General features: G+C 43.8%; 1 protein-coding gene and 1 long non-coding RNA gene across 2 annotated transcripts in view; one reads left to right on the top strand and one right to left on the bottom strand.

The window, feature by feature from the left end:
- The window catches only part of LOC308670122, a 236,326-nt gene that overhangs the window by 95,336 nt on the left and 126,146 nt on the right, over positions 1-14,844 (top strand). The window lies entirely within an intron of this gene.
- DYRK4 (dual specificity tyrosine phosphorylation regulated kinase 4) overlaps positions 1-14,844 on the bottom strand; it is a gene marked incomplete at its 5' end in the record, with an annotated part of 37,627 nt that overhangs the window by 908 nt on the left and 21,875 nt on the right. The window contains 8 exons of the mRNA XM_081331887.1: positions 2,139-2,302; positions 4,040-4,169; positions 5,042-5,102; positions 6,511-6,683; positions 9,507-9,594; positions 10,716-10,854; positions 11,163-11,303; positions 13,852-13,988. Of these exons, the coding sequence (XP_081188013.1) occupies positions 2,139-2,302; positions 4,040-4,169; positions 5,042-5,102; positions 6,511-6,683; positions 9,507-9,594; positions 10,716-10,854; positions 11,163-11,303; positions 13,852-13,988 (1,033 nt within the window). The remainder of the gene's footprint in view (positions 1-2,138; positions 2,303-4,039; positions 4,170-5,041; positions 5,103-6,510; positions 6,684-9,506; positions 9,595-10,715; positions 10,855-11,162; positions 11,304-13,851; positions 13,989-14,844) is intronic.

Here is a 14,844-nt window from a genome sequence, read left to right as displayed (position 1 = left end):
GAACAATCTGTAATCCTGCTAACAAACTCATCCACACTTACTTCGCTTCCCCAAAACGAACTTGGGGATGCCTTGCCCCAGTTATGGGCGAAAGAGAAAGGATGATGATGATTATTATTATTATTATTATTATTATTATTATTATTATTGTTGTTGTTGTTGTTGTTGTTGTTGTTGTTGTTGTTGTTGTTATCTGTCCAGAGTTAACTTGGATAAGATGGGTGGCCAATAAATTTTACAAATAAAGACATAAATAAATTTTCCTACTTCCGTCAGGTCACTGTAGGAATGGGGAGGGGGGACGAGGGGAAATAGTGCATTGAAACTTGAGGTTCATATTTGCACAACTGTAAAAGAAACAGGACTTGACATAAAAGTGGCTGTATTTTTTTTTAATAAGTTTTATTGATTTTTTTTTGCCATAACAATCCTTAGGGCCTGGTGTACAGCGTGTTGCCTTGGTTCAAAAGATTTTTGGAAAAAACATACAATCAATAATAGCTAATTAACCATCCATAATAATTTATTTTTGCATTTCCAGAACTAGTATATGAATTGATAATACATTTCTTTGATATTCTCTTCTCCCAATAGTATTCTCCTAAAAGTGGCTGTATTTTATAACTTCCAGCAACCTTTGCCATAACTCACAAGCCCCTTGGAACATTTTATTTTATTCTGATTTGTGACACAGTGGGGTGGAGGTTAAGACTGGATCTGGCATTTTTATTCCCCTATCAAGTTCTTTCCAAAGGACCTGGGACAGGCAGATGTGGATATTTCATGGGGCTAGAAGATTCGTTGCATTATTATGTATTATTATTATTCATTAAAATAGCGTCATTTTACTAGCACAAGCAGGCCCAAGCTAAGATCTTGACAGCAGCCAACAGAAAATAATTGTGAGAAATTCCAGCCTACAGCCACCCTCTGAAAACTGTTTTTTTTTTAAAAAAATATTTTCTTTTCTCACTTTGAGTTTCTTGAGAATGTTGCCCCTTTGGATTGTTTTTTTTTTAAAAATCTAATGAAGACTACCTGCTCTGCTTCCTGCCACCCAGCTTGACAAGAGAAGTCATAGAATCATAGAACTGTGGAGCTGGAGGGAACCAAAGGGATCATCTAGTCTAGCCCTCTGCAATGTGCAAAAACAACAACAATTAAACTACACCCCAAAGGCAGCTATCCAGCTGCTTCTTAAAAACTTAAAAAAAAAAAACAGATTGCTGTACACGTCTTCAGGAAAAAAATTTCTGATGAAATGAGTGCTGACCAAGCTCATGTGAGGTGTAGTTTGCAAAGGGTGTGGTCCTCAGCTAACGACAATTGGGGGCAGAACTTCCATTGCTAAGCAATAGCAAGAGCACTTAGACTTATATAGCGCTTTGCAGTGCTTTACAGCCCTCTCTAAGCGGTTTATAGACTCACCGTATTGCCCCCAACAATCTGGGCCCTTATTTGCCGGATCTTGGAACGATGGAAGGCTGAGTCAACTTTGAGCCAGTCAGGATCGAACTCCTGACATTGGGCAGAGTTTGCCTGCAATACTGCACTTTAACCACTGCGCCGCCATGGCTTAGATAGCAATAGCACTTAGACTTATATACCGCTTTACAGTGCTTTACAGCCCTGTCTAACTGGTTTACAGAGTCAGCCAATTGCCCCCCAACAATCCGGGTCCTCATTTTACTGACCTCGGAAGGACGGAAGGCCGAGTCAACCTTGAGCCCCATCAGGATCAAACTCCTGGCAGTGGGCAGAGTTCGCCTGCAATGCTGCATTCTAACCACGGCGCCACTGGGGCTCCTAAGCAAGTCACGGCAGATTTTATGACTCTGGCCACAAGTCGTTCAGCGGATCCCACACTCCTTGAGTGAATCCCGCTTCCCCTGTTGATTTTGCTGATCCCGCCCGGGAAGTGGGCGATCGTGGGATCCCGGGATGTTGTAACTGTTGTGCCCACATTTTGAGCAGACGACTGTGGGGGCGGTTATAAGTGGGAAGAGTGGTGCTCGGTGTCCGCCCCCACTTTTTTTTAAAGCACTGTGCTAACTTCATACGGCCTAACTTCATATGGCTATAAGTTGAGGACTGCACGTAGAGCTTGAAAAAGGAAAGAAGAATTAAAACTGAACAACCTCCTTTGTCTATCTGGGTATTTTGATGAGCGTTTTCCTTTTTCTTCTCTTCGCTCTGCTTTGCGGCCGTCTTGGGCTTCTGCCTCAGTCTGGGCGGCCACGGTTCCTCCATCCACGTGTGGTGGATTGCTTCTTCCGGGATCATGCGCAAAGAAGGCTTCCATCTTGGCACAAAGACAGGATAAAAAGATTAATTTTAGACAAATCGCTCACGACATCCTACCTGTAGCCAAGGACGGGCATGGACGCTACATGGTTAATTCTCGACTTACGTTCACTTAGACTTAGTGACTGTTCGAAGTGACCACAGCAGCGAAGGAAGGATTTAGGACCGTTTTTATCACTTATGACCATTACAGCACGTGATTTACAGTCAGATGCTCGGCTACTGACTCACATTTACGACGGTTGCAGTGTCACGTGGGCGGGGGTCCCACGATCCCTTTTTGTGACCTTCCGACAAGCAAAGTCGACAGGGGGGGAAGCCATATTCATTTAACAACCTTGTTACTGGCTTAGGATTTGCAGTGATTCACTTAACAACAGTGGCAAGCAAGGTCATTAACCTGGGGCAAAATTCGCCTCACCAATGTTTCGCTTAGCCACATGCATTTTGGGCTCCAGTACGGCGGTAACTTGAGGACTAGCTGCATGGAGGGGAGCAGTTTGTAATCTGTGTCAATAAGAGGCTATTATTAAACCAGCCGGTTTAATAATAATAATAATAATTCTGACAGCCTCTTCCTTATTCGGCCTTATTATAATGTAAGACCTCAGGAAAAAGCTTCTTTGATGAGAAGCGAAACATTCTCAAGGAGAAAAATGAAGGAAATCCAGTTGCCATTTCTGAGTAAATACAAATGTACTTTTCAAGTGGACAGTTATTTGAAGTTACAACTCCCAAAACATCTTAGGGAGATATTTACAAGAGCGAGATTTGAACAGCTTGATACAATGGTCAAATATGGGAGATTTTTTTTTAATTCCATTTATATCCCGCCCTTCTCCGAAGACTCAGGGCGGCTTACAAGCTTAGCAGTAGCCTTCATTCTATGTATATGCCTGCTTATTAGGGCTTTCACACACACACCCAAGCGGCATTATTACAAAGTCAGCTTAATTGCCCCCAACAATCTGGGTCCTCATGCTATACCGTACAATGAGCGTCTGCATCTGCGGAGCGGCAGAGGTAGAGGACCTGGCTCACATCCTATTTGACTGTTGTCTGTATAAGAGGGTGAGAGACAGGTATCTTGGTCTATATACCAAACGAATGACCCATTGGGATCCCCATATCAAAATAACTTATCTTATGTCCGGTCAGAACTTGAAAATAACATTTAACGTAGCGCAGTATTTAAACAAAATGATCCGGTTAAGATCTGCATATGTGGGACTGATTGGGGTAGATTGCAAGGGCGACTCCGAAATATAATGTTATCATATTTTATCTATCTCTTAAATTTGTATTTTATTACTATTTCATCTTAAATTGTATTTTATTTTAATTCCATTTTAAATTGTATTTTATCAAATTCCATTTTGGATTGCTTTTATCAAGTTTTGCTGACGGTTTGTTGCTGGAACTTTGCACTTTGATATGGCCCAAAGGGCTAATCAATAAAGTTGTTGTTGTTATATGACAGTTGCCATTTGAAAAAAAAAATTATCTTTGTGGCAACCATGACTTGGATGACTGAGAATCTCCATAGACCCATAGACGTACCATTTTCCTAACAAACCACAGATAATTGACAAAATACGGAATTAAGGTATCCAAAAATGACTTCCTTACAGTTGTCCATTTCTCTTCAGTTACTTTAAAAAGAAAAAAAGCATAGAAAAATAAAGCAGGGTTCAGCAAAACAATTTTAAAAATACAAATTCAAAAAAAATCTCACACGAGGCACTTGTTGAGGAAATCCAGAAAGGTGCTGTCGTGTGTTTTCAACACGGTGGTTAGATTTTTGGAATTCGGATTCCTTATTTTCCCTCTGCTGTTCGTGATGGTTTTCGGAACGCCGCTGGAATCTATAAAAGAGGAAAACATTTTTTTTAACAACCGGGGGGTACATTTCCGCCTTGGCAGAGAGTGTGAAATTGACATTTGCCAAAGTGGTCAGTCCACGAAGAAGAAAGTACACATATCCGGAGAGAACAAATCTGGCACCCTTCAGCATTATTTCTTTGCTTGGAAATGTTTCTAGAGCTGGAAGTTTAATCTGAGGGCCAGGCACCCAAATAGGAATTCTTAATTATAAAATTAATTTGCTACAGGCAAAGGAATGGGTGCCCATTTTTACTCAGTGCATGACACATTCAAAAGGGGCATCAGAATTTCCTAAAGGGCATACACACACACACACACACACACACACACACACACAATATCCCAGCTGGCAACATCCACCCATCTTTTTCTGCCTTTCTGACTGTTGCCAGCTCAAGCAATGTTGTTCCAGCACATCTGTTGCACTTCACTGCGTGGCAGTGTTGCATAAATGGGTGGGGATCCAAGGTTGCCCATTTGTGTAAAATAGTAGTAGCACTTAGACTTATATACTGGGGGCTTTACAATGTCGGCATCTCGCCCCTAACCATCTGGGCCCTCATTTTACTGACCTCAGAAGGAATCAGAAGGCTGAGTCAACCATGACCAGGTCAGAATCGAACTCCATGCTGTGGGCAGAGTTTGCCTGCAATACTCATTCTAACCACTGCGCCACCAGGGCTCTTGGCAAGATGAAGGGGGAGGGGTGTATTTCACACCCCTATTAAATATGACCCGATAAATACCCAAATCAGAGCCCCATTCTCTCTGCATAAAGCAGTCTTCAGAATAGAGACTGTTTCATCATAATTATAGCCACTAAGTGAATCACTCAGTAATGATCAATGCTTACCAAAGAATGTTCGTTTTCTTGGTGCTGTTTGAATGAAATCAGATGGTGGAAGTCCTAAGATCTTTAACATGAAAGAAAAACCAGAGGGATTGTATTGTATTCCTTTCCTTTCCTTTCCATTCCATTCCATTCCATTCCTTTCCATTCTTATTCTATTCTTATTTTATTCTTCCATTCCATATTCCATTCCATTCCATATTCCATTCCATATTCCATTCCATATTCCATCCCATCCCATCTCATCCTATCCTATCCTTCCATTCCATTTTCCATTCCATTCCATTCCATATTCCATTCCATGTTCCATCCCATCCCATCCCATCTCATCTCATCCTATCCTATCCTATCCTTCCATTCCATTTTCCATTCCATTCCATTCCATATCCCATTTCATATTCCATCTCATCCCATCCTATCCTATTCTTCCATTCCATATTCCATTCTATTCCATTCCATTCCATATTCCATATTCCATTCCGTTCCGTTCCGTTTGCAAAACTGGACATCTCAGTTTAGATGAGGGCTGGTTAAAATGGAACAAATTCCCGGGTCTATTCGGATATTCCATCTCTCTCTATGGGGGGTGAACTATTACCCCCCCGTAGATAGGGCTCGCAACTTGGGAGTCCTCCTAGATTCACGGCTCACCTTGGAAGATCACATAGTGGCTGTGACTAGGGGGGCTTTTGCCCAGGTTCGCCTGGTGCGCCAGTTGCGGCCCTATCTAAGCCGGGATGATTTATGCACGGTCACTCATGCGCTCGTGACCTCTCGTCTAGACTACTGCAACGCTCTCTACATGGGGCTGCCCTTGAGGACCACCCGGAGGCTCCAACTGGTACAGAATGCAGCCGCGAGAGTTGTGTTGGGAGTCTCCCGATACTCCCATGTTACACCTCTGCTCCGTGAGCTGCATTGGCTACCAGTTGTCTTCCGGGTGAGATTCAAGGTACTAGTAATGGTGTTCAAAGCCCTACATGGCAGGGGTCCGGAGTACCTTAGGGAACACCTGCTGCCGGCATCAACTTCCCTCCGTCCAGTGCGCTCCCACAGAGAGGGACTCCTCAGGGTGCCACCGGTCAGAGAATGTCGACTGGTGGCCCCCAGGGGGAGATCCTTCTCTGTGGGCGCCCCGGAGCTATGGAACCAGTTACCGGTTGAGCTCCGGACGGCGCCCGATCTTCACTCCTTTCGCCGCGATTTAAAAACATACTTGTTCGAACAAGCCGGCCTGGCCTGATGGGGGATTGGTGGGGTTTTTTACTGTCATTTTATTGGGGTTTTACTATGTATTAATTGTTTTTAGTGGGCATGTATTTAATCATTTTTTAATTTTTGTAATTCTGTATTTTTATTCTTGCCCTGTTCACCGCCCTGAGTCCTTCGGGAGAAGAGCGGTATAGAAATATTATTAAATAAAATTAAATTAAAATTAAAACTGCTTTCATTAGCGACCTAACGGGAGGTACCTCCATGATGCAGGCAAGCTGTTCCACTTCATTTTCCCCTGGGAACAGCGGGTACCCTGTGTAGAGCTCAACCATGATGCAGCCCAAGCTCCACATATCAATGGAGGTCGTGTACGGGTGGCCCAGAATGACTTCTGGAGAACGATAAAACCGACTTTGGATGTAAGTGTACACTAAAGCGAACGAGAAAGGGGGAACGGATATGGAAGAAAAAAACTGTGAGGGAGTCAACACCAAAAATGACTTCCTCCCCCCATCCCAGCCTTTCTCTGATTTGCTCAGCCACCTGGTAGTCTTTACTCAGTAAGTCACCCTCCCGTTGCTCCAGTAGATCTAATGTTGTTCTACTTGCTGTTTCAAAGTAATATGACCCTATGCCCCAGCCCTCTTCTACTTGAGTCTGTTCCTCCGTCTGGACTGGTTCCCAGTCCTCCTCCTTTGCTTTGGAGAACGCTTGCCAAAGATCTCTGATCTCGTTAGAAGTAGCCAATCCTTCCTATGAGCCCCAAATTGGGGTTCTAAGCCAGGGAGCCGCGGCCCACCTCTGGGCCTTGAGCCGCAGAAGTCGCAGCTTGTATAAGGTAAGATGAACGATGCAATGCTAGTAATGACTCAGCAGGTTTGTGTGTATCCCTTTAAGAGCCTGAGTATAAAAAGGAAGGCTTTGCTGCTGTGTTTTCTCTCTCATCCGTTCCCTGCTGTAATTGCTGTGTCTTGGAGTTTGTTGTTTCACCACCTGAATCTATCTTGTTTCTAGTGTATATCTGTAGGTAGTGTGTAATAGAAACCACATTTAAATACAAACCACTGTGTACTGTATTTACTCCTGGGTTACCTCAGTGCAATAAGACTGTGCATGCGCTGACATGAGCGCATGCACTGGCATGCGTCCCCACTTGTACAAACAGCAGGCGAGCGCATGCGTGCACGTGGCATTTGTCTGAACAGCAGGCAGGGGTGTCCATTGCTTACACAAATGGAGCTGTGTGCGTGCTTACCCACATTTGCCGGAAGCATCCCCTCTCCTTCCCCACCCCCACTGATCTGCAAAGCTGAAAAGATTGGGAACTCTAATCTAAGCCACAGCCTATGAACCCCGTATCTGTAGGAGGCAGAGCTGGGGATGGAGTTAAGTGGGTAATCAACTTAGAATCTTTACGTTGCTGCAAATGGTCTTGAATTCCATTGACCCTCATCTGGCAACAATTTAGCAGTGAACTTTAGTTGACCAGATTCTTGTGTGTAGGCTTGAGCAATACGTCTTCTGAACTACAACTATCTAAATTTAATGTCTGGCACAAAGGATCAGGACCATGTGTTAAGTTGCAGTTCAGAGGATTTATTGCTCAAGCTGATTCACAAGAATGTCGTCAACTAAATTGGCGCTAGGTAAGAGTTAACAGAATTCAAAAGGCGATGGGCTTGGACCATTTGTGGCAACGTAATGACTCTAGGCTAATGATGCACTTAACTCTGCCCCCTACTTCTGCCTGCTTTTCTCCTGCATTGTCTTTCTGGGTGAAAGAACTGAAGGGAGCTTTCAAATACTCCACCAGTACTAAATCCAATTGGGTTTCAGAAGTCCTGTCCTGCAGAAACAGCCTGATAAGGAGAAGGTCCATGTGAATGGAGATCCTTGTCCAAGCTCCATCCCAGGACACACCTGTCTTCCCCCAAACACACATCTGAATAGGGACAACTCAGAAACTGATCACAAGAGTCCTTTGATTAAGGATCCACAAGCGCTCAGTCCCAAAGGATCTGTTCTGTCCCAGCCTACGTGAGTCCTTGTTACGCTCACAAGGAGAAACTCCTCTTCCAACAATCAGGCAGGAGCCACAAGAAAAAACCAACCCCTTTTATTATTCACAGACCTGAGTCAATGTCCAAGGCAAACACACACAGTCCACAGAAACTCGATCCTCAACACAAATGGTTGCCTTCGGCAACCAACACCTCCCACACCTTCCCTTTTATAATTCAGCCAAGGCGTGGCTTCCTAATGCCTTCTCCTTTGCCTTTGGAGCCGCCCCACTGCATTCCTCTGTCCTGCTCGCTTCTCTTGCCGGCGTATTCATGCATCTGGGATTTGCCCCAGCTGTGCTTCATCGCTGTCCAACTCAAACTCCCAGCACAGCTGTGTCTCAGCCTGAGGGCGAGTAGAGGTGCCAAGGCTCCTCGTCCAACTGTAAGTCTTGGAGCTCCTCAGAGCTTTCCTCTGACTCTGATGTCACTCCAGGCCCCTCCTCCTCCTCCTCCTCTGGTTCCTCAGACTCAGCTGCCGGATCCACTGGCTAGCGAGGAATCACAGCAGTATTTATCTGAATGGAGCTTTACTCTGAGAAGATCTGCTATGATTTAGGTAGGACCTAAGATGCAGATTCTGAGATACTGAAAGAAAACAGGACAAGACTTTTTTTTCCTTCATCAGTATACAAGTAGTCCTTGAGTTAACAACCATTCCTTTAGTGACCATTCAGTGTTACAATAACCCTCAAAAAAGTGACTTATGACTGATTTTCACACTGACAGCCACTGCAGCATCCCCATGGTCAAGTGATCAAAATTCGGAGGCTTGGCACCTGGTTCATATGTATGACGGTTGCGGTGTCCTGGTGTTACGTGATCCCCTTTTGCAACATTCTGACAAGCAAAGTCAATGGGGAAGCCAGATTCAGTGAACAACCATGTTATTATGATTCAGTCGTCGTCAAATGGGACAAAACCCACTTAGCAAATGTTTCACTTAATGACAAACTTTGGGCTCGATGGCGGTCATAAGTCAAGGACTACTTGTATTCATGAGAAAAATAGCTACTCGGGTGCAGACTCGCTTACATGAGCTCCAAGACATTGACCCAGGGAGGGAAATGCTATAGGATTGCTCTGCCCACAGTTTGCGAGACGACATCTCATTGACATCTATAGAATAATGAAATTCAATTCAAAGGACACTGAATCAAGACAGAGAATCGTATCTACTTCACCCTGCAGACCTCTTTGATGCTCGTAGCAGCTCGATCCAAAATCAATCACTTTGAATGAAATTTGTCCAGCGGAAGATTGACTTATTAATACGTTCTCCTAAGGAATTTAAAAAAAAATAAGTTCAAGGGAGAAAAATGTCAATGCATTTCATCTATCAGGTGAACGAGCTGTTGACATCTTCATTTTTTTCCCCTACTCAGGTCACTAAACTGTAATTGGGAGCAGGATCCATACGACAGTCGGAGACCCACACAGTATTAACCTTGTGAACTCTAAAGCTTCCTCCTTCTGTTGTGTATTCAAGGTGGACAGTAATTAATATTTATATCTTACTTTTATGTAAGGGTGTATACACCATATGTTGTATAGAAGATGTTTAAATGTGTGTTATGTATGTGTACACTTTGAGAGCAAGCAACTAAATTTCATCTTTAATGTGCGCCGTTGTGCCCACCCACCCACCCACTTACACATACACACACACATCTGGGTACTGGAGCCCCCAGCCCCCTTCTTGGTTGTTGGTCTGATGTTAATCTCGGTGTCAATCTATGCTCATTGGGGTGTTGATTGCAGGTGGGGAAGTGTTTTAGTGTTTTTGTTTCCTTTTGGCTTGTTGATTATCCTTTGCACAGTATGTAGACATTGTTTACATCTGTGTGTTTGTTGATGGCCAATTCGTCAGTGTGCTGGGCTTCCAGGAATTCCCTGGCATTTTAAACTAAAATGCTTAGGTACTAAATATTAAATACCTAAGCAGTTGTGTGTATGCACACTGCCTTTCTGGGGTCAAAGGCTGATAAGCTACAATAGAAAAATCTAGGGCATAGGACTACATAAAGGATATTTTAAAAAGAAAAAAAAATGAACCGCGCAGCATATTAGTTAAGGGAGCTATTTCTTGTGTAAAGCAATGGAGATTCAGACAATTTTGTAAATTGTGGGGTCCTTGGTGCTCTCTGAGCTGAATACAGGTCTTTCATGATCAAACTAGGCAACATCAGTGCATTTTGTAAACTCTACAGCACAACGGAAATAACACATACGTAGGATCAGCACTAGAAAAGAGCTTTAAGTTCATTGTGCAAATCCAGAGCGCTGACAATGTCTAACAAAATTAGAGGAGTCCCGATCTGTACTTACACCAAAACGTTTTAAATTTCCAAACATAGTAAAATGATTGAAAACTTCACCAGTACTGAAAGGATGGTACTTACGGGCTTCAGATCGCAGTGAATAATTTTTTCTGTATATAAAAGTTGCAAACACCGTAAGATGCAGTGGGTGAAACGACGAATCAAACCCAAGGTAAAACCTTGGAAATTATTTTTCTTGATTAATTCATATAAATTTAAACTGCGAGAGGAGAAAACAGCATTTTAGCAACACAAACACAACTGGACTAAAACAGCTGAAATGCAACTCTTTGACATTTTTAAAGCTGATGTTTAAAGCTGATTCAACTGATTTTAGATTTAGACTCAGATTTATTTATGTCATTTATGCTATTGACCAACATTTGCATTCAGAACTAAAACCAATTGCTCAGGCAATCCTACCTGTTAGGATTTAAGGACGGCTAAGATTGAGAGAATAATATCCAGCAAATTCACATTTAATCACTATATAAAGTATATTACTGGAGATGCAGAACAGTGCCTTACCCTAGTAATTCAAAGGAGATGCAGAAATGATTACGGAAGCAAAAATACTCTTTCATGTGGACGACATTATATGTATTATCCTGGTCCTTTTGCCGCAGGGAATTTAAGATGCCAACTTCAACCACAGCCTGATTGTGGAATCTGGATAATAAAGGAAAATTGGACAAACTGTGATTTTGATCTGGGCCATGGTCCCTAATGACACTCATAACCTAGCTAACATACAGGCAGTCCTTGACTTTAGTCCTTGACTAAACCAGGGGTCTTCAAGCTTGGCCCTTTGATGACTTGTGGACTTCAACTCCCAGAATTCCTCAGCCAGCGTGCCAGGCTGAGGAATTCTGGGAGGGGGTCTTCAAGCTTGGCCCTTTGATGACTTGTGGACTTCAACTCCCAGAATTCCTCAGCCAGCGTGCCAGGCTGAGGAATTCTGGGAGGGGGTCTTCAAGCTTGGCCCTTTGATGACTTGTGGACTTCAACTCCCAGAATTCCTCAGCCAGCGTGCCAGGCTGAGGAATTCTGGGAGGGGGTCTTCAAGCTTGGCCCTTTGATGACTTGTGGACTTCAACTCCCAGAATTCCTCAGCCAGCGTGCCAGGCTGAGGAATTCTGGGAGGGGGTCTTCAAACTTGGCCCTTTGATGACTTGTGGACTTCAACTCCCAGAATTCCTCAGCCAGCGTGCCAGGCTGAGGAATTCTGGGAGGGGGTCTTCAAACTTGACCCTTTGATGACTTGTGGACTTCAACTCCCAGAATTCCTCAGCCAGCGTGCCAGGCTGAGGAATTCTGGGAGGGGGTCTTCAAGCTTGGCCCTTTTATGACTTGCGGACTTCAACTCCCAGAATTCCTCAGCCAGCGTGCCTGGCTGAGAAATTCTGGGAGGGGTCTTCAAACTTGGCCCTTTTATGACTTGCGGACTTCAACTCCCAGAATTCCTCAGCCAGCGTGCCTGGCTGAGGAATTCTGGGAGGGGTCTTCAAGCTTGGCCCTTTTATGACTTGCGGACTTCAACTCCCAGAATTCCTCAGCCAGCGTGCCTGGCTGAGGAATTCTGGGAGGGGTCTTCAAACTCGGCCCTTTTATGACTTGTGGACTTCAACTCCCAGAATTCCTCAGCTAGCCATGTTTGTTTAGTGGCTGTTTGAAATTACAGCTGCCTTGAAAGGAATGACTTACAACTGGTTCTCATGCTTACAATTGTCACAGCATCTCCATAGTCACGCAATCAAACTTTCGGCATTGGGCAACTGGCATGTATTAGCATCCTGGGGTCAAGGGGTCATCATTTGTGACCTTCCCAGCCCTCTTCTGACATGCAAAGTCAATTGGGAAAGCTGGCACGGCTTAACAGCTGTACGATTCATTCAATCAATCAACCAATCAATCAAAATAGTTAGCTGGAAGGGACCTTGGAGGTCTTCTAGTCCAACCCCCTGCTCAAGCAGGAGACCCCATACCATTCCAGAGAAATGGCGGTCCAATGTCTTCTTAAAGACCTCCAGTGATGGAGCACCCACAACTTCTGAAGGTAAAGCTGTTCCACTGGGTAATTGTCCTCACTGTTAGGAAGTTTCTCCTTGATTCCAGGTTGCTTCTCTCTTTGGTCAGTTTCCATCCATTGCTTCTTGTCTTGCCTTCTGGTGCTTTGGAAAATAAGTTGAGCCCCCCCTCCTCCTTGTGGCAGCCCCTCAAATACTGGAAGACTGCTATCATGTCGTCCCCCCACCCCCGGACCTTCTGTTTTCTAGATTAGCAAACCCAAATCCTGCAACTGTTCTTCATATGTTTTAATCTCCTGGCCTTTGATCATCTTACTTGCTCTTCTTTGCAAAGCCTCAACATCTTTTCTGTATTGTGGTGACCAAAGCTGGGTGCCGTATTCCGGGTGTGGCCTTACTAAGGCTTTATAAAGTGGTACTAAGACTTCGCGGGGATTTTGATTCCGTGCCTCTGTTTATACAACCAAGGATTGCATTAGCTTTTTTGGCTGCTGCTGCACACGGCTGGCTCACGTTTAAATGATTGTCCACTAGCTAGGACTCTGAGGTCCATTTCGCAGTTACTTATCCACTTAACAACTGCAATGATTCCCTTGACATGCCCCCCAAAAGTTGTAAAATCATGTGTGACTCATTTAATAACAGCCTTGCTTAGCAACGAAAAGTCCCAGTTGTGTTTATAAGCTGAGGACTACTCATAATGGAAAGCACTAATGTGAGCAGATCTACCTAAGCTGGCCTTTCTAATCAAAGGCTAGTTGCCACTTGCGTCCTTAATTGCCTTTTCTTTCTGTTCTGTAATCTTCTCTTTTTAAGATTAACATTTTCCTCTGTAATCTACAAGCTAAAGCTGAAAGCATTTATCAGGATTTAAACACACACACACACACACACACACACACACACACACACACACACAACTACGTTTGGCAGAAACCTATAGCAACAAATTGCATAACTGGTTTGCTTGCTGCTGATTATTTTTTTAAAAACATTCTGGTTATAAATTAACGCCCACACCAAAGATAATAAATCGTAATGAAACGTTCGGAAACCAACCCATTTGCTCGGAGAACAAACCTTCACCCTCATAATAAACCATAATAAATCGAGAACAAATTAGGAATCGATCCTCTGTCCAACTAGTTTCCAGCAGGTTATTCTTATTCATAAAACGTAAAACTCAGTACCTCTTTTTGTTCCTTATTATTTTCACTGCTACTTTTTCACCGGTTTTGTGGTCCAAACACTTCACAACGTGGCCAAAGGATCCTTTCCCAATTACAGCCAGGATTTCGTATCTATATGCAATATGGTCACTTAGTACCTACACAGAGTGACAACAATGTACAAAGTAAAAATAGCACACGTTCTGCTCCTTCTTAGGTCCTATTCACAAAATGAGCTCAAAGCAAATACACACACACACACACAAACAAACACACACACAAGAGTCATTCTATATCCCATGGATGGAGCACCCTCAACTTCTAGAGGCAAGCCATTCCACGGGTTAATCTTTCTCATTCTCAGGAAATCCCTCCCGAGTTCTAGGTTGCTTCTCTCCTTGGTTAGTTTCCATCCGTTGCTTCTTGTCTTGCCTTCGGGTGCTTTGGAGAAGAGATTGACCCTTCTCTTTGTGACAGCCCCTCAAACAGAGTGGTACCTTGGTACTCAACTGTTTTGAAACTCATTGAATTCGGTACTCAACGCATTTGACACGAAAAAACCTCACCGTTTGTTCGGTACTCAACGCACAAGGTAGAACTCATCGTTGTCGGCTGCCTTCTGACTCAGTACGTTATTTCTTGTGGGAAAAATTTGTTTGGTACTCGTGATACTCATCCTGCTCCCGGAGTCAACTACTGTTGAGTACCGAGATATCACTGTATTGGAAGACAGCTATCATGTCACCCCTAGTTCTTTTCCTGGTTAGACTAGACCAGGGGTAGGCAACCTGGGCTCTTTTATGACTCGTGGACTTCAACTCCCAGAATTCCTGAGCCAGCATGGCTCAGCTTGGAAACCTCTTCCTTTCCCCTCAGCGTGGCTGGCTCAGGAATTCTGGGAGTTGAAGTCCACGAGTCATGAAGGGGCTATAATTCCCCATGCTGGCTCAGGAATTCTGGGAGTTGAAGTCTATTACCCTAATTCAGGGGTAGGCAACCTGGGCTCTTTTATGA

This window comes from Vipera berus (assembly GCF_964194415.1).
Source record: "Vipera berus genome assembly, chromosome: 6".
Taxonomy (NCBI): Eukaryota; Metazoa; Chordata; class Lepidosauria; order Squamata; family Viperidae; genus Vipera; species Vipera berus.
This window is presented reverse-complemented; position numbering and strand designations above follow the sequence as displayed.